Below are 20804 nucleotides of genomic sequence, written 5' to 3' on the forward strand. Positions count from 1 at the left end.
GGACAGTACTGTGAATTCAGTTATTCTCCAGGGCACCAGTCTTCGTGAATTCCGGAAAACTTGCATTTCCGAAGATATGTAATTTCCTGGTTTTGCCAAAGTCTGCATACAACCTAATAGCAATTTTGTAATTCGTTAAATATCTAGATTAGTGGTTCACCTGTTCCCACGAAAACCATGAAAATTGGTATCAAGTGAATAATAATGAATCCACAGTATTTATAGTTTCTATTTACACAGTCCGTATATGGAAACCATAAAGTTCTATTGATTTGAAGGACATGTAACAGTTATGGATCAAATAGTAAGCACGACGTTATTAGTTCCTAAAAACGCGGGGAAAATAATTACGTCCCCTTCTACTGGTATCTTCTCGGTCAAATCCTTTTTAACTGATTTTTACGGATTTGTTCTAATGTTACATCACTTTTCCAGGTAAAGTTTACAAATCCCGCAACATTTCTAAATGATCTGTCCATAACAACAATCTTAAAGCGTCAATTAAGAAAATTAAAGGACATTGTAGAACCTATAATATTCCATGTCAACACAAGATAGATCTCATCGTTTCATTACTGGGCTAGTGCATGATACATTTAGAGACAAAAATGATAACCAGCATTTGAAACGACACAATGCTTGTAAACTAAACCGTGCCCAAGATAACATTCTTGTGTTTTAATGTGTCATACCCACCTGCGTTTCGTCAACTTTAAACACATTATTTAAAGCTAAACAGTAAAATACCAAATCAATTACGAAGTTGAAGAACACTGAAAATATCAAAACAAATAAATGATTGCGCAACATATCTCATTTACCTTCGTGGATGGGTTTGAAAGACCTATGTATTTTCAAATGAATTTATCAGCTACATATAGGGCATTTTATCGAGTGGTTGTCATTAGTTACAATTGCCTTTCAACTTGTCATATGTTGTGCAATATTTTAATAGTATATATAGATATAAGAAGATGTTGTATGAGTATTAATGATCTCTCCATCCAAGTCACAATTTGTAAAAAGTGAACCATTATAGGCCAAATTACGGCCTTCAATACGGAGCTTTGGATCACATTGAGCAACAAGCTATAAACCCCCGAAACGATTTACACTGGAAACCCAACTGTGTAATCCATATACAAAACGATTCACGAGAAACACGTATGAACCACATCAAACGACAACCACTGAACAAAATGTTCCTGACTCATGTCAGATATACTAGCCGTGTTTGCGCTGATTGGCGTAGAGCAGAGACATCAATAAATCGATCATAGTAAATGTACTATTGTCGTCTGGCGTGATTGTTTTCCGTATGAAAGTACCTAGACATACAGGCCATTGGGTTTTTTAATTGTCCTATCCTTAGCTATTAGCCTGTCGTCCTATGATTGTCTAGTTCCATTTAATGTTTTGCTAGTTTTAATCATGATGTAAATTTCCTTTTTTGGATTTTACTAGCCCAGGCCAGTCTGTCCTGGGTTTTAATGTTGCCTTTAAATATAAAAAGGAAAAAACATGTGACTACTTATGATTGCCTATGAGACATCTCTCCTCACGAGACCAGTTTAGAGCAAACTGAAGAGAAAAGACAAATCTTATCATTTGAAATATCTATGATTTTACAATAATAATCTAAGAAATAAATATCTAGTCCACTCCTATAATTTGTGCATGAACAAAGCTGGTTATGCTTACTGTCGGTCGTTAGGATTTAGACATCCTTATACTTCAAAGACGAACTGTTGTATTCAAGAAGAACCCTTTTTAGATGATAATTAATATCGCATTATAAAACATAAGGTTATGTGGTAATATGGCCCATGAAACAACTTCGTGAGTGTCAATGAGACAACTCTCTATCCAAGTCACAATTTGTAAAAAAAAATAGTGAACTAGAATGATTATAAGTCAAAGTACGGCAATCAACATGGAGCCCTTGGCCAACACCGAACAGCAAGCTATAAAGGGCACCAAAATAACAAGTGTTTAACCAATAAAACGGGAAAACCAATGGTCTAATCTATATAAAGAACGAGATACGAGAAACACAAATGAACAACTTAAATAAACGACAACCACTTAACATCAGGTTCCCTACTTAGGACAGGTGCAAACAAATGCACCGGGTTTTAACGTTTTCATGTACAAGAATGATTAATACATGACAAACACTTTCCTTTATCTGTATTGTAATATACACGTACATGTAGTTCTTACACGTAACTTTGAATGAACTCATTACATATTATAGATGATACAAGTATAATAATATTGGCTGTTGCTTTAGTTACATCTTTTCCATGTCATGATATCGGTAATTCCAGAAACGTGTCGTTCGCAAAGAAGTTTATGTTTTTCATTTGATATCAGTTAAAAAAACACCTGTTACGAAATGTTATTAGTTGTCTTCAATTTTTAATATTGAATAATGTAAACCTGCTAGGATTAATTTTTAGTTAAAATTAATTACCCATTATTATTCTAAATAACTTTAGCGTTTCCCCCCGTATCTCGACTCGTCAAATTCAATTCATTTGTATGTGTGGTGTGAGGGAATGTACATGTAATTGTATTTCTTATCGTCTTATCAGATATCTTATTAGAGAACTGCATGATAAATCTGTTGTATCAAGAATGTCGAATGATTAAGCTGCCTGCACTTTTGATTATATAATAAAATAGAGAATAAAAAGTTAAATGTGTTTCACAGTTTTTGACGTTTGTCCCAAGTGCAACAAATTATATCATAGTGTCATAGACGCTATAATATTTGGAATTGCCTTGTTTTAAGAAGTTTTCAGAATTCAGAAAGGATTCAAAAACCCAAGACAAATTACTTTTCTCTGATTGAAAACAAAAAAACATCTCATCTGTATCTTGAACATTTGCCTTTCCCTATTACCAAAATTAACCCCGAGAGATATCAACACAGTTATATGATAATTGTATCTCCTTCTTATCTGTTGACAACAGTCAGGACAATTAGCATTACTGCAATTTTGTCAAAATCTGACTTGTAACAGGAAGATAACAAAAAAACTAAATATTTTTTTGTATTTTTCAAACATCAAATATATATCTAAAATATATATATCATTGGACTGGTAATTTCCAAATATTTACTTCGAATGGTTTACCTGTACCGTCGTAGATTTTAGATTAGCAAATTTGTACATCATTATTTTTCTTTTTTATACAAGCAGGAGATTAAAAGTAGAGCCCGGGTAACATTAATGTGTATCAATTCAAATATCTGTAGCTTGTGCGCATTATAACAAGTTTATCTAAATCTAAATGTCTAACAAATTCTATCCACATCATTTTTGCAAAGAATTCCGCTCAAGCCGGTGGTAGGGACCGTCTTAAATTTGCAGTGAGATTGGTTTATTTTGCTCCGTATTGAAGGCCTCACTGTGACATTGAGATGAAGAACAGCAATGTAAGGGTTGCTCCTTTGCTTTTTTTGGTTTTTGTTGTTGTTGTTGTGCACTAACTGATTTTGTGTCGTGGATGGATACTCCATATCCTTTGTTTTTTTTTCTATTATATGTGCAAACTAACATAATTACTTTGGATTGTACTTTACATGATTGTATTTATGTGAAAGCCAAAATTAAAATCTTTGTATTTGAAGTCTCACGACTCTCTCTGTCACTCAAATCGATGGACTAACAAAATTAAAAATACACAGAAGAATGCATAATGACAATCAGTGTATATCATCTCTATGATGCCGGTGTAATAAGGAATTATTATACATATAAGTTTCCTCTTTATATGCCTTTTGTTTTTGCAGATTTGTAAAAAAGGAAGTTACAAAGAGAAAAAAAGTTAGCAGTTTAGGAATTTCTCAAAATGTATCCAAGATAATGATCTTGCAATTTTTATTAACAAATTTTCGTGACTGTTTTAAATTCTGGAGGTTAAAACTTGAAATAGAATTAAAAACCAAATAAAAATACTTGAAATAGTAAATCAGGGTAAAATGTACGTATGTTTATCACACGAGATTATAATACAGCATTGACTTTAAATGTTTGTTGGCTTTGGTATTGTGGTGCTGTTGTCTCATTGGCTTAAATGTTTTTTGGCTTTGGTATTGTGGTGCTGCTGTCTCATTGATTTAAATATTTGTTGGCTTTGGTATTGTGGTGCTGCTGTCTCATTGACTTAAATATTTGTTGGCTTTGGTATTGTGGTGCTGCTGTCCCATTGATTTAAATGTTTGTTGGCTTTGGTATTGTGGTGCTGCTGTCTCATTGACTTAAATGTTTGTTGGCTTTGGTAGTGTGGTGCTGCTGTCTCATTGACTTAAATGTTTGTTGCTTTGGTATTGTGGTGCTGCTCTCTCATTGACCTATATGCATCGTCTCCTTTCTTGCATACACTTATTTTGTACATGATTGAAGATATAAAGATATAAAGCCATATGATGAAGTTCAAAGAACAAAAACAATGGAACTGAGAAGAAAACAAAACTCAATTACTAATAAAAACTACTTTCTTTGTTGTTTAATTATAATTGTCATTACTATTAATAAAGATTGTTTTATGGTTACTTTTTGTTGTAAAATAGTATATTAAGTTTACATTCCGTTATCGTTTTATGGTTGTTGTGTCCCCCATTTTGATAGGTTACTTTTGGGAATGGTCACTTTTGCATATTTTTATACGATATTGTCCTTGTATTTGTTTCTGTATTCTAAATAATTCAAAATGTGGTTACTATGTGGAACGCATCTATCCCATCGAGCTAGACTAAGAGATAAAGGATACTACAGATACAGTTAAGTCGGCCTCATATCTTGACTTACATCTAGAAATTGACAATGAGGGTCGGTTGAAAACAAAACTTTTCGACAAAAGAGATGATATCAGCTTTCCAATTGTGAACTTTCCATTTCTAAGTAGCAACTTTCCACCAGCACCTGCATACGGGGTATATATATATCCCAATTGATACGATATTCCCGTGCTTGCATTTCGTATCATGATTTTCTTGATAGAGGATTGCTGCTCACAAGGAAGCTATTAAACCAAGAGTTCCAAATGGTGAAGTTGAAATCATCACTTCGTAAATTTTACGGACGCCATCACGAGTTGGTTGACCGTTATGGAATAACAGTTTCACAAATGATATCGGATATGTTCCTTACGTCGTAACTACAATTCCCTTCCCTTTCATGAATGTGACCTACCGAATTAGACTATTTACCGGATTTATTATCACATAAGCAACACGACGGGTGCCACATGTGGAGCAAGATCTGCTTACCCTTCCGGAGCACCTGAGATCACCCCTAGTTTTTTGGTGGGGTTCGTGTTGTTTATTCTTTAGTTTTCTCTGTTGTGTCATGTGTGCTGTTGTTTGTTTGTCTTTTTTATTTTTAGCCATGGCGTTGTCAGTTTGTCTTAGATTTATGAGTTTGACTGTTCCTTTGGTATCTTTCGTCCTCCTTTGTTGGGTTTCTGTATTTTAAAAGTTGTTGGGTTTCTGTATTCTAAAGGTTGTTGCGTTTCTGTATTCTAAAGGTTGTTGGGTTTTTTTCTTCTTCAGGGGTGGGTGTTTTTTTAATTCTGCTAATTCTGTTTTCTTTGTGAGAAAAAAGACAAACTGTAAAGTCATTATCGAAATTAAAAGTAACAATTCTGTTTGTGATCGACAGATGTATATAGATGATAAAGTCGAATTAAATGAATATAAAAAAAAAATGTGCTGGTTGAATAGATATTTCAACAAATTGCCAAGTCTTTCATACAAATCTGTTTTCTGAAATAAAATAAAAATGCAATTAGTAATAACCGATTACTTGTTTCCGGTCAAACAGGTGCATGCATAACTATTCTCTCTTTTATGTATGCAATTAAGAAAAACTGTTTTAAGCATGAGAAGAGATAAAATTTTAAAAACTGTCCATGATTTGAAGAATTCTATAATTCTGGCTGTTAGATTATACGTTATATAGTCGTCAAGTAATGTATCATAGTGTTGAGGCATTGACGTGAAACGTGACTCGATGTCTCGGTGTACGACAACTGACAACATTGAGTGAGATAATATGTTTTCAACTTGATACAGTTCAATTTTGTAATTATAAAACCTACAGATTGGTGATGTTGGCATCATGTAATATAATAACTATACATACAGTGGGAAATTGTGCCCTTTAATAATGATAAATAGCAATACGAAAAAAACATTGACATTCTTTTTGCTAGAGCATCCTTTTTATTTTTGTATAGTGTTTTCCGCATAAGTCGTCTAATTTCAACCCGTCGATAAATTCAAGCTATGATCCTTAAATTTTGTTTAGTGAAAAAAACCAAGAATCGGAGTATCTGACGAGATGGAATTTTAAAGTAGAAGTAATTATATTTGAAAAATGTATTCACTCTTTTCTGTGAAATAGGGTTTTTCAAAGCAGTATGGGCTTCGCCCATTGTTGAAGGCTGTACGTTGACCTATAATGGTTAATATCTGTGTCATTTGCCTCATTGTCAATCATACCACATATTCTTTTTCATTTTTTTTTAATATATTTTCCAGTCATTAATTAAGCATATTTATTAGAATAAAAATGGAAGCGTTCTCCCATCAGTCAAATGTAGACCCCTTCAATTTGTTTATCTTTAAGATGGAAGTATACTTTTTCTCAGCCAATCAATATAGAAACCATCCCAATTTGATTACCGTTAAGATGAAAGCGTACTTTTTCTCTGCCAACCAATATGGAAGCCACGCCAATTTGGTTACCTTTAAGATATTATATGCTGTACAGAAATATAAACATCTTAAAATGAAAACATACCAATGCTGTGTGCTTGATGTTGGTACCAGTTGAAGCGATGGGTCAGTAACACAAACACCTTTGAAGTATGGGAGATACCATGGTGGACGACCGTCATAAAGTCCAGCTGGGGTCAGACATTTCAAACCTGTGGCACAACTGTTAAAGATGGAATAGAGGCTCTTAGTTAATGTGTTACTAGTGCACAAAAAATACAAACGGATTGCAACCTTCATAGACATAGTTTTCATTTACTTGTTTTTGCTTCTCTTTTCTAGTTTTCGTGCATTCCGCGTCATTAGCTTTGTCGATAAGAGAAAGTCAGATGACAGCAAACCGTTTTTTCCTGCATAAAAATGATATTTTCAAATATGGACCCCAAAACAATATATTTATATTTGACCAGATTTACCCAAAGCGTTATCAAGTAATTGCACGAACAAGACTCTATCATATTTTGCTACTTACAGGTTTATAACTCGACAACGATAAAAGATACATACGGGAAAAATCGAAATTGTCCTTTGTTAAAAAAGAAGGAGAGGTGATATGATTGTCAATGAGAAAGCTATATACCAGAGTTCAAATGACATGGATGTATGCACGTCTCTGTACGACTTTGGTGCAAATACTACTGCCGTAATGGTAAACACTTAGTCTATATAAATATAGATTTCATTGTTATATGTTTATGCGCAATGCACCTGAAAGGAATCATGGAGCTCAAAGAACATTTAAATTGCAAGAAAGAAATGCCACTGACTCATAACCTTTACACAAAATTAAAGTCCCTTGGACTTTTATTCCTTTATATGATTATCGGTCCAGCCTACACATTCATTACAGCAAGAAACTAATTTGTTTTTATATAAACTGTTTACAAAACTATTTCGAAAAACTATGAAACAATACTGACTACTGCATGTACTTGAACGCTGAAATATTTCTGGACATTTTTTTAGCAAAATGCTTTCAGGGATGCTTCTTTCAATTTAACAAATGATCTTTATTCACCACATGCATAAATGTCATAGACCTTTTTTAAATTTTTTTATTCTTGATTTGAAATAAAAGAATAAGAATTTCTCAAATTTATTGTTAAAATGGTATTTGGTTATATTTTTAAAATATTTATAATCCTGAAAATTCGGATTTAAATTTAATTTTGTTGTACCTTTTTGAACCTTAAAGACACTGTATCATCTACATGTATTTAAGTGAATGAAATACGTATTGTTTTTGTTTGTTTTTGAAAAAAAAAAAATTATCATCACGAAAAAAATAAAAACAAAAATAAAACAAGAGGCTGCATTAAATATTGCAACAATGTCGCAGACTAGAAGGTTATGTTTATGAGAAACAAATCTTTAAAGAGCAAATTCGAATATAGCTATTCAAACATTTGATAAAAACAAATCGTTAAAACAACGAAGCAAACTGTTTAGTCTCACAACAATTTAGTTGAGTTTAAGGGTTATGCATTTCCACATAATTTTGATTCACTCGGAGGACTAGACAAAAAGGGTTGAAATATATAAATCAGTTATTGGTCAACAAATATTGCATTGTTATTATGTGAGAAAAAAATCACTTCTGAAATTATCCAAATGATACAAAACCCTTTCGTAATAATATGACACCATGCTCAAAAACGTTGTGTAAAGCTGATTGGTACCTTTGATAACCCCAAAAAGATAGTAGAAAATATATAGATTTACCATTGACAAATCATGAGAATATTAACGTTTAATCAAGGAAAGATAGATAATTCTTATGCATAGTCAGTGTATTTCGGATGAAAGTAATATTTATTTTTTTTAAGAAAAAAAAAAACCCACTATTTGCGGACTTATTTATAGGATCAACCGTACTGAACAGAACATTTAAAACAACACACCATGGTTACTGATGATGAATGTAAATAAAGAAAACTCTTCGGACGCATGAAATTTTTGATGTGCTGTTTTCATTTTTGCAGCACTGGCTCGATACCTCTGCTGGTAGACTATCAGTCACCGAGGGTATCAACAGCTCAGTATCAGTACTTCGATACTCACATGATTTATAACAAACCTTTCTAAAATTGCCCCTTAATGAATTTTGAAGTTGAAGGTGTCAACTTCCTCAGGCAAAGTTGACTATATATTATACATTTTTGATTTTTAAATTTTTGGATTTAAGCGTTCCTGATGAAGGTAAATTAAATTCCAGAAAAGCGATTTAGACGCTTGAAATTTATTAAGTGTTGGTTTCGTTTTTATAACTGTTTTTAAAGTTAAAAGATTTAAAAAATCAAATTAACACGTAAGAAAGATTTCGGGTTATCATAGAATTGATTATTATTGAAAATTAACGAAAACAATTGTTTCCATTTCATAGCCGCTTTTCTACGAAAAGTGCATTGCAAACAAAGTTTTCATTGAATCAGATCGAGGGACAATATCTAGTCCGCATGTGCATTCTAAATTATCCATCTACATACGTTATAATTGTAATCCACATAAAATACCTTGGTGCAAATGCTTCACAAATTTCTCCAACATTGTGTAGGCATACATAACAACATCCACATGGAAGTTTGCCCAATTCACACCCCTGTGGCCTCGGACCGCATTGAACACTGTCACAATTGGCACACGGTAAGGAAGCGCCATAAACAATTGATATATGAATCATGGATAAAATCAAAACAGTTGCTGTCACTATTAATTTCGACATAATGCTGCACGGTTCTATTTGAATACTCAGTGATAAATGCTGCACGGTCCTAAGTGTAAGGCCGTCTAATATGTGTGCTCGGTAATATATACCAGTTGTTTAAAAGTGTAAAGTTCATCAAATCTTTTGGTGCAATAGTCTGATCATTTAAAGTCTTATCATTTATTACAGACAAACATTCACCGCATTGATTTAATACAGATATATTACGTAAAATTCAAATTTGGCCAATAGATTTTGTTTTGCAGGGATGACAACAACAAAAAAACACGTGCGTGGTGTATGACCTGTTTTTAACATTAACATTTACCTGCTGATACATTATTCTCAATAGTTACAAAGTTATATCGTATAACCTTAAGACAAGTGGAATTCCAATAAATACTATAATTTCCAGCGGCAAATATTTCATGCATACAGCACATGGTACCCATCTATATAAAGTAAGGAGATGTGGTATGATTGCCAATGAGACAACTATCCATCAAAATTAAAATTAAGTAGATGTAAGGAATAAGTATTTGTAAGAATTTACTCATTCGCGAGCTTTCGCTATGTTTCGATTTTATGGTTAATTAGTCATTCGAACGTATCATGTCGTAAATTTGCATTAAAAAACCACAAAATGTGTAAGAATCATTTACAGCATGCATTCCAAGTATATTGACCATTAGAAAAAAACACCTTCTCAAAGCAAACTGTTTACTCTAAAGTGAATAATTGAACATACACACATTAATAGTTGAGAATCTGTTAGCACCTTCAATTCGAAAAAGTATTATAGATCTACTAGTATTAAACATCGGTTTGTAACGTATCACTTTCTTTATTTATACCCATGCTCAAAAGGAAGAATCAACTGAGTTTCCTCTATCCGTAAAATGAAATTTCCAGTAACATTTGTAAGGAGGAACAGTGAATCAGAGCATCTTGAAATTTAATATCAAGCTTCGTTTGAAGATATCTCATTTTTCCAAAATATACAAGGAGAAAGTATAATAATGTCACTACCACCTTATGTCAAAATTGAGACACTTTGAACAGCGTTTTGCTTTACACAACAATTACAAATGCATCTACACAACACTTACTAATATATTCCTAAAATAAAGACAATGTGTGTTTCACCATTTTTGGTACTAATTGTATCTTATTTCAAAATCGTTGCCAATGTTTTCTAGAAGACATGATACCTTACGAATTAATTAAACGAGTTCATGTTGCTGCCCCATGTCAGGAACCTTGCCAATGACTAGCTACATATAGCTGCCTTTTGTTAAATCGTCATATTTGTTTGGTTTTCAATTGGGGGATAGGAAGTTGGGTGCAAGAAATTGTTGGATTTTTTTTTACACCACATGGTTTAGTATAAACACCAATCTTGCTGATGTTGACTTCAAGGGTTTTTTTTTTTTTTTTTTTTTTTGGTTTTGACTAAATCTGGAATTCTATCTTGATGCAATACATTTAAAGCTATCCCCATTTTCAGGGTAACAGTAATAAGAAAATGTATGCCTTATTTACACTTGTGTTTTTAAGAATACAATTATTACTTTTAGCTTGGACATCAAAATTTGCAATAAGAATTCCAATAGACGTATGATTTAGAGCCAGATTAATCTGAAAATCAAGCATATTTGAAAGAAAAATTTGCAATGTAGAAAATAAATGGAAATTCTGCGGACTTCGATAAACGATTGCTATATAATTGTCATTAGCAAGACTTACCATTAATCGCACAATTTCATTTTCAATTTCAAAGACAGTTTCTGAACAAGATTTTACAACCATCGCTTAAAGACGTTACGCCTAATTTGACAATGTCTGTCGCATGGCTAAGCATCTGATGTTAAAGAAATTTTTCTAGAGCAGATGACTTCGAATATCACATGTCAGGAAAATGCGAACTGATTAAAAAGGTTGATAAGTATTCAATTAGACTTTTAATTTTCCACGTTTATTTGAAAAAAAACAGGCTATACAATATTCAGAGAAGCAAAAGTTGTGCATAGAGAGTTTTAATTTTCATTAAAGACAAATAAACATAATATTTGAAAATACATATTTCATTTCTAAACGCGATTTCTGTCAAGTTCTAAGCAAACAAATTAAATAAAGTACCCCTAAAGGTACATCTAAAATAATAAATACATATGCACTCTTTAAATTTACACAAAAGCAATTTGTCTTTAGAACACTGGTATACTTCTGTTGACTTTATTAATCGATATTGAATTTTCATCAATTGATTAATATCACAAATCAAGGTTACAAACAAAAACTCCCCAAAGAGCTTTGGATTTTGCCTTTTGATTAACGGACTTTCCGTTCTGAATTATCCTCGAAGTTCAGTATTTTTGTGATTTGACTTTTTACATTACAATTAAAAAAATTAACCCAATTTATTGCATGATGATAACTATATGTTTTCCAACTTTTAAACTTTTTTCAGTACCCTGTATATTATTCGTTTGTGGATTTTTAGTCTAGTTGTAGTTGTGAGTTTTACAGTATTAAATGAATTACCAAAATAGTATACGTTTCATTTTTTGTTGTTGGGGGGGGGGGGGGGAGGGATAATATATATGTTCCCTACACATTCCTATTATTTTTTTAATGCCCTTTCCATGCAACATAAAGGGGTTGGAGGCAATGTGCACTCCAATAGTATTGAAGTCTGAAGTCACCCGAAATGGTAGATTGTTCCATTTTGAATTAGTTTAAATTTACAGCTGCCAAAACTAAAAATAAAAAGTATTGAATCAAGGCTGACACATTTTAGTTTGATATAACTTTTCACAAGAGAGTACAGTACGTAAAACAGTAATATCTTTAAAAGTTGTTTGGCCGTGGAATGTTTGAATCTCTACTTATCATGTTAAAGAAATGTATTTGATCAACAATTATGCTTGATACTACTTTAATGTACATTACTGTTGTGAATTATGTGTATTAGAAAGAGATCACGTTATACAATGCACTAAACGTCGAAAGTATCTGGACGGATTCCCATAGTGGTAAGGAAGGTGAAAGGACGTCCTGTTCATGATAACAACCTACATTATATAGAGATAAACTCGTTACGGTTCCGATAATGGACATGTTTGTTTGTTGTGTAGAAGTCGAAGATCTTGAAACTTACAAGATTTCTTTCGTTAACGTATATTTGTTTTTGATTTTCAGCAAATAAGTTTTTAAATACTGTAAAATATTTGCGACGGTTTATATTCGTTATGTTTTTACTCGCGAAAATAAGTTGGTTTACCTTTCTTTAATGCCAGTCATAAAGTTTTAAAATCTTTATCTTTTGGTTTAAAACTTTGATTCAATAAAGTATGTGCACATGATTGCCAAAACCACTTCTTACAGTACGTCTAATAAAAGATAACAATACAAAAATTATAACGGAAACCGAAACGCTTTTGTTTATTTAAACATCATCAGGACAGCTCAATCCTAAACATTTGAAAACCTGGGAAGTAATTTAAAGAATGACAAATACAATGGACAGTTACTCGACTTAAGATAAAAAAAATATGCTCCAATTGGGAATGAGTTCATATAAGTTGACCACTTTTGGGTAAGTAACATGTATCACAATGGGTCTTCTGTTAAATGGAATGTTATTTCGATCGATTAGGAAAATGATCTCACTTTCGAAATCAGCAACCAAACTAAAATAGATTTAAAAAAAACCTCCCCTTCCAAAAAACAATAATAAAGAAAAAAAGAGAAAGGAGAAAACAGATACAACACAAAATAAGCTCATGAATTTATTCCAATATTATAAGGTATTACGCTTAATCTTGCTTTTATCTTTTTGCAATACATTTTCTGTCATTCTACTTACTATTGATCAGAATTGCTTAATTAATCTCTTTGCGTATCTTCTTGATTTGTATACTTGAAGATTAATTTCACACGAAAACTATAGTACAAACACATGTCTTAAAGGTATTGTAATTTCAAATATAATTATCAAAATAGTGAATTTATCTATTTTACTGAATTGTTCTACATAAAAATATTGCTTCTGTATGACGTTAAAGACCATTCACAATTGCATAATTTATAACATGTTACTAATTTCTTTGATTTTTTTTAGTGTTTAGGTCCAATGAATGTTCTTTCCAGTTAGAGGAGCAGTCGGCGGAGTAGAAACTATTGCAGTACTCAGTCTGGTGTAACGTGTGTGGGTGAAAACAAATATGATATTTCATTTACAAGAAACCTTTTCTTCAATTTTGATATTTTTATCATTGCTATATAAGCGGGAAGTTTGGCTAGCCATAATATTTCGGTTTCTGTTGTTCCGTTTTTTTCTTCTTAAATTTGATATGTTTACCTCAGTTTGAGTTTTTAACCCGGATATGTTTTCGCTTAATCGATTCATGACCATTGAAAAGCGGTATACCATTGTTGTTTTTATTTAATTGGTTAAATTGATTTCAAACTCCCGATACGATATTTTTTAAAGGATTATTAGTACATTTGGAGCGGTAGTATGGTCTGTTCGGATTTAGTTTGCTCCTTTTGAAAACTGTGATTGGACAAACATACATTATAATAATAATAATAATATCTTTATTTAAAGAGAGTAACTCATTTGGATTAAACCAATTTTCAATAAGGCTCTCTATACAATGTTAACAATATGAATAAAAAATAATTAATCTACTATTACACACATGTAAACAATAGACGTATATAAAATAATATAATAACAACAACAAAACAAATATGGTATACATTGTGGCTTAACTTAAAAATTCAACACTTTTAAAAATAAAATGACTTGTAAGAGTTTTTGAATGCAGATATACTTTTTGAGTTTTTAATTTCACTGGACAGTGAATTCCACACTTTTGGACCACTAAAAGAAAAACTTGATTTGTATAATTCTGTATTTGATTTAGGGACAATAAAATTATCCGATGATGAAAGTCGAGTATTGTACGATTGTTTACTACTTGTAGGCACAATAAGATTGGATAAATATTTTTCTGCTAGTTGGTGTTTTGATTTATACATTAATAATGATTTGTGGTAAAATATTCTGTAACAGGAATAATTCCAGATTCCTTAAATAGTTCAATAGATTACGAATATCGTGTTCGTTTAAAATAATTCTAGCTGCCCTTATTAACATTAACTCCTGGGCATATTTTTCAAAGATGATGATTGAGTCAGTTGTAGAAAACTATGTAATAATTTATGTTTTAAGTAGTCTTTTGAATGCTGTATTCATTGCATGGTAAAAAAATCACAGGGTACTAATTGCGAAAGGTTAACCAGAAAGAGTAAGCACAAATCAAATATATTCACATTATTTCTGAATATTATAAGTAACTCAATTGACTGTTTGTTAGAGTTCTGTGGTAGAAAGTGGTAAATTTTCTAAAAAGGCTATCATTATCCCTTTGGCCCTTGAAATACCACATATAATTATCAACAATTTCTACTTTCTATTGATTAACTATAACAGCAGGTTGTTTTATCAGCAAATATCTTATCTCGAGCTACTCCTACATTCCGTACCATATCAATTGTTTCAAGTGCATCGTAGTGCAAAAAGTCTATAATAATTACTTATTATTAATTACTGTTGATGCTATTATTATTATTATTATTATAATATCATTACCATTGTTTTTTTTATCATTCTATAAACCCTTCAACATAGTATATATAGGGTGGAGTATGGCTACTAAATGAGCCGCTTTCGACCCTTATAATCCTTATGACAAACAGTACACGCAAAACAAAATATTACAGACAACAAAATATACGATTTTTACAAATCCAAATTCTCAATACATATACAATACTAAGTCAATGTCAGAAAAATATAAACTTTTTTGTATTAGGCTGGGAAACTGGGGAAGGGCGAGGTTTTACCTAGCCCTTCCCCAGTTTTGTGCCGAATACAAAAAAAAGTTTATATTGTTATTACACTGACCTAATATTGTTTTTATCCTGCAACTTAAATGAAAACATTGGTAGATTTTTTAATTTGTAACACAAAGTTCAAACTTATTTTCATCCCTTGGTGAACCCCTGATTGTGGAAAAAGTGTTCCATGATAAAATTGACATTCCACAAAATAAAGCTGTGTTACTTTATTTAGGAAATAAACACAACTAGTTGCAGTATAAATCGAAGTATCCAGCATTTCTCCTAGAATAAAAATTTAAATCACAAAGATACTGAACTCCGATGAAACTCAAAAAGGAAAGTCTCTAATCAAATGTCAAAAACAAAAGCTCAAAACGTATCAAACGAGTGGCTACCAGCTGTCATATTCCTGACTTGGTACAGGCATTTATTTATGTAGAAAATGTTGGATTAAACCTGTTTTTTTTTAGCTAGCTAAACCTCATGCGACCGATGTTATCCTAAAATGTTTTGACATTTTAATAAGGAACCCCTTTAGACAATAAATGATTGTACAGCTGATTATTGACTAAAACACACTATTTCTCATTTTGGTAATATTGTCAACAAGATTTACCGCCATCAGAATCATCAAATGTGTGGTTAACGATATTTGTTTTTCGGTGAAAGTTTGACCTGTCCCTGGATGCATCAAACCAATCACTAACCGTATACATCTCATGCTACCATAAGGTAAGGAAAATAATAGCTTGATGTATTATGTTTTACTATATATTTTTTTTTTTTTTTTTGGTTCACGTGTTAGCATCTAACTAACGTTTACTGATCATCATCTTTGATTCAATTTAATTTGTATATCAGTTTTATATTACACATGTATGATAAGAGAATAGGATTTTACATACAAAATATAAACAAAACCTGGTACCCCTTCTAGAAAGACCGTGTAAATTTTACCTTGGTGCAAATGCTTCACATAATCCCCCAGATTGCCGCTTGCAGGAGAAGCAACAGTTGCATGGAATTTTATCCAATTCACATCCTGTAGGAGTGGCTCCACACGTTATACCATCACAAGAAGCACATGGCAGCTTCCGACTCGGATCCTGTGACGAAACAACCGAAAAAATAACTACACATAAGATCAATCCGGAGTTCATGACGCTAACAATACATCTGTGTGAGGTCTGATCTTTGGTATGATATAAAATCATGCTTGACCTTGGATTAATAGGTCATGTCAGGTGAATAAAACTAGAAGGATCGGAAATGGACAACTGATTATGCAAGTGTTGATATAGCTACGAGTAAGACATTCAGGTTGAGAGAAGGGATAGTTTTATATATATTTATACATAAGTACTTCTTAGTCGGTGACAACTCTACAACAGATTTATCCATCGGATCGCCATCAATGATGGTGATACATGGCTGTGTACATTATGTGTATACAACTCGTCTAAACATCAACCCAACAATGTTAGATCTGTAAATTTGCTTTCGCAAATTTTTTGCTCTTCTCTCCCCGGGATTCGAACCAATGCTACTGTGATATCGTGACACCAAATCGCCTGCACTGCAGCCGTCCCGCCAGACCACACGACCACCTGGGCTCTATTTTTTATATAAAAATAATAAACTCATCATAGATACGCGCATTTCGTCTACAAAAGTGTCCTCTGTGACGCTCGAATAAAAAAAAGTTAAAAAGGACAAAATTGACAATGAGGGTGGGTTGATAAAAAAAATACACGACATAAGTGATGATTTCAGTTTCCCAATTATGAACTTTCTACTACTATGCAGCAACATTACAGCAGCCCTTAAATATGGAATATGTATCTTCCAGTTGATACGATATTCCAGGACTTGTGTTTCCTGATTAAACCGAGTACAGATGACGTGGTTTAATGCAATTTGAGGTAAAGGACTTCAACAATAAATAAAATCCATGCATTTAGTGTAGTCTTCCATATAATCGCTTCAGATTGAGTATAATAAAAATTAAATATGAAAAATTTATCAGAACTGCCCAAACACGAGTAGTAAAGACAACTTTTTCTGTCGTGAATCAGTTGTAGATACTAAAAAATCATACAATCTAAGCGAAAGAGTTATAGGCGAGTGACTTATTTCAAAAAGACGCTTAGTTAACGACTTTAATGCACCCACCTAACACACGGCTGTATTATATATCATTCGAAAGCTGTTAATCTGTACTTTCTGTTTTGCCCGGTCGTAAAAAAATCGTACGGTGCAATTTTTGTTAAATCAAGGTCAAAGGTCATGAAAAAACATTCCAATTTTTGCGATTACTAAATAAAACGCCATTTTTTAATTCTTGTACCATAAAATTTTCCAAAAGATCATATGAACTTTATGGAACATGATACATAATTTCCAAATCAAACAAAAAATAAGAGATTCGATGCGCAAAATTTCCCGAAAATTGAAATTTATCACAAATCCTAAAAAAATGAAAAATTATCCAAAAAGCAAAATATATCTTGGGGAATCGATATTTGTATGCTAAAAAAATAGATAAATGTATATGTTTTAGGTCAAGGAATATTTGTTTTGTAATTTTAAGATGCAATTATTAATTAATGTTCATGGAACAGCCTTCTATTGAAGTGTTTGCAGTTGGCCAAAATCTGCCATCTGCAAATAGCGATCATTTTGTTAATCTATGTTAAAATAGCACATCGCTAATTGTGAATATCAGGGAGAAGAATGATTTTCCATAATAAAAGAAGGGGTATTTAAAGTAAGAAATGAATATATGTGAGGTAATTGAGGTTAAAATATGTTTTTTACGAAGTCAAACATTTTGACTTTTTGTAATCATGTTTAAATGCAAACATTACTTTGCGACTAAATCGTAGGCAACATTGAAATAAGCAACCTTGTTTAGAAAAACTTGGTTGTCTAAAGCGGGATGTAAACGAACTAAATAAAATGCGGCTGCTTCTTGTTTAGTTTAAAATCGTGTTATAGTAAGTCATATTAAATGTGTTTAGAAGTTTAATCGCTTTAATTATTTGAATAAAAGATGCTTTGAGCATTTTCTACATAAGCTTTAAAAATACAAATGCATGTCATTGTGTATGTAAAACACTATAAGCAGTTGTGAAATAACAAAATGAAAAAGTTAAATACCTTTCCTGACCTCATAAGATCATTCGCTGTTTTAGGAGTGTTCGTTTTCATGGTATGCTGTGTTTTTTGGACTGCTGTTCGTCTCTTGGACTTTAATCTTATTTTGTTCATGGTTTTAATTAACTTTATTTGATTCATGGTTTGAGATGTTGATTGTCCCTTTGGTGTTATTTTACTTTAAAGACATTAACTTGCAGTAATGAAAATCGGCCAAAAAAATCACCTCAAAGTAAAGTGAAGAAGATTAACGCAATAAGACAAATATCCGCGAAAATAACTTAATTTGCTCACGGTGATATATATATATATATATAGAACAAAATCGTTATCATGATACATTTAGCTACACTGACCTATAATTTTTAAACCTTTTACTACTTGAATAGTGACGAAATATATCAAAGGGACACCAAACTCATAATTAAAAACGAACTGACAAAGCCGGGCAAAAAACTAACAAGACAAGCAACAGTATACAAAACACAACATATAAAACAACAGATTGAGTTACACAAACCCCCCCAAAAAAACATTGAGTGAACTCAGGGGCTCCCAAAGGGCAGGCAGATCATGTTTCCCATGTGACACCCGTCTTAGTTTAAACATATTTATTTATAGTTGATTGCGAAACAAGTTTTGCAACATAAATTAATCGCTTTCCACTTTGAGGGTGCGAGTGCTGCCTTGTAGCGGCATTAGCCTGCTCTTTTTCAAAATCTACAAAGGTGTGTTTAATGTGCAAGAGATATGGCTCTCTTTTAACACGGGTCAGCCATTTATCGTCCCCTTCCGACGGACTTTCATCGTTTCCTCAAGACCATACTCACAAATGGTGTCAAGGAAGAGCCGAAAATTCAGTCCCTGAAATTTTCATCACGGAATCGAACCAGGAACCTTTGTGTTAGTAGTCCGATGCACTAACCACTACACCACGGCTCTCTTTTACCTGTCTTGTGGCTCATGTATTTCCAAACTCGGTGCCAAGCCTTATTCGGTTGGTGACATTCACGGCAGAAATGACGGCAATTTGGTTACGTCGATGGAACTTATCAGTCGTCATCTGGCGAAACAGATATCTCATAATTGTCAACCAACTCGTAGAGGCGTCCATGAAATTTTCAAAGGGATGATTTCAACTTTGCATTTGAACTCTGGTTTAAAACATGTTTAAACCACCATTTTTCTTCAAATGTCCTGTACCAAGTCAGGCATATGGCAGTTGGTATCGAATAATCTGTTTCTTTGTATGTTGGCGTTTGTTTTTGTAGCAGTTCTGTGTTTCTGTTGTATCGTTGTGTTCCTCTTATAGTTGACGCGTTTTCCTCGTTTTTGCTTTGTGACCCGGATTTATTTCAGCTACTAGTAAATCGATTGATGACTATTGAATAGCGGTATAATATAGTTGCCTTTATTTCAGAGGAGTTGAGGCTCAATGAAATCGGTCTTCTCCTTTATTAGTATAGATATGCAGGCGTTGCTATAATGTTGTTACATAGAAATGAAAAGTTTATAATTTGGTAGTAAGGGGTGTTTTTATGGGTTGTTTTATGCTCATCTCTTTTGTCGTAAACTTGTTCTCAACCAACCCTCATCATCGATTTCAAGATACGTGATAGAGTAAACTATATCTGTTGAGTCTTTTATTTTCAATTTCAATGGAAAATAAGAGTCCAACATTGTCACAAATTTTGCACTATTCAGTGAGATGACATCATCTATATAATGGAAAGTGAAGTTTCAAGATAATGATAGCTTCTTTTCAGTGGTCATCAGAAACTCTTGCATGAAGTCATCCTCGTATGAAAAATGATCTAGTCATTCAAGCTATTCGGGAAGTCTAGTTGTAACTAGAATCGTTGCGTATTAATGGATATTTTTTCTTCAAAATTATTCTTATTTGATGAATTAATGCATGTAAACAATGAACAACGCAATTTAAGCAATCAAGTAGTCAAGTTTTATAATGTGTTTACTAGTTTTTGAAATTCTTTAAAATTTCAATTTTCATCAATTTATTTTCTATTTATACTGGTCTAAATTTTCAATTCACATTAAATAAATAAAAGGTCTTTTCACTACATCAATATTTATAATGAAGCTTCAAATCAAACAATTAGAAAAGTCGAAATATGTTTTTTTCAGTCTGGTAGTTACAATGTAGATTGCAATCTCTTAGTTTCACCCCCTTTATTTCAAGCAATAAGATGATTCGCGCACATATTTTTTTACTCTAAATTT

General features: G+C 32.3%; 1 protein-coding gene across 1 annotated transcript; it reads right to left on the reverse strand.

The window, feature by feature from the left end:
* Positions 1–5653: 5653 nt before the first annotated feature.
* Positions 5654–9580, reverse strand: LOC139492968 (insulin-like growth factor-binding protein 4). Its single transcript, XM_071281118.1, has 3 exons — positions 9304–9580; positions 6816–6953; positions 5654–5776 (listed from the first exon to the last, which is right to left on the reverse strand). Coding segments are annotated over exons 1-3 (348 nt in total). The 5' UTR covers positions 9513–9580; the 3' UTR covers positions 5654–5775.
* Positions 9581–20804: the final 11224 nt, after the last annotated feature.

Source organism: Mytilus edulis, chromosome 1 (genome assembly GCF_963676685.1).
Source record: "Mytilus edulis chromosome 1, xbMytEdul2.2, whole genome shotgun sequence".
In the NCBI taxonomy this organism is placed as follows: domain Eukaryota; kingdom Metazoa; phylum Mollusca; class Bivalvia; order Mytilida; family Mytilidae; genus Mytilus; species Mytilus edulis.

Coding starts and splice junctions, on each gene's coding strand:
- LOC139492968 (XM_071281118.1), bottom strand. CDS start 9,512: ATGTCGAAATTAATAGTGACAGCAACTGTTTTGATTTTATCCATGATT. Junction 6,954..9,303: donor TGTGAAGCATTTGCACCAAG/GTATTTTATGTG, acceptor CATCTTTAACAG/TTGTGCCACAGGTTTGAAAT.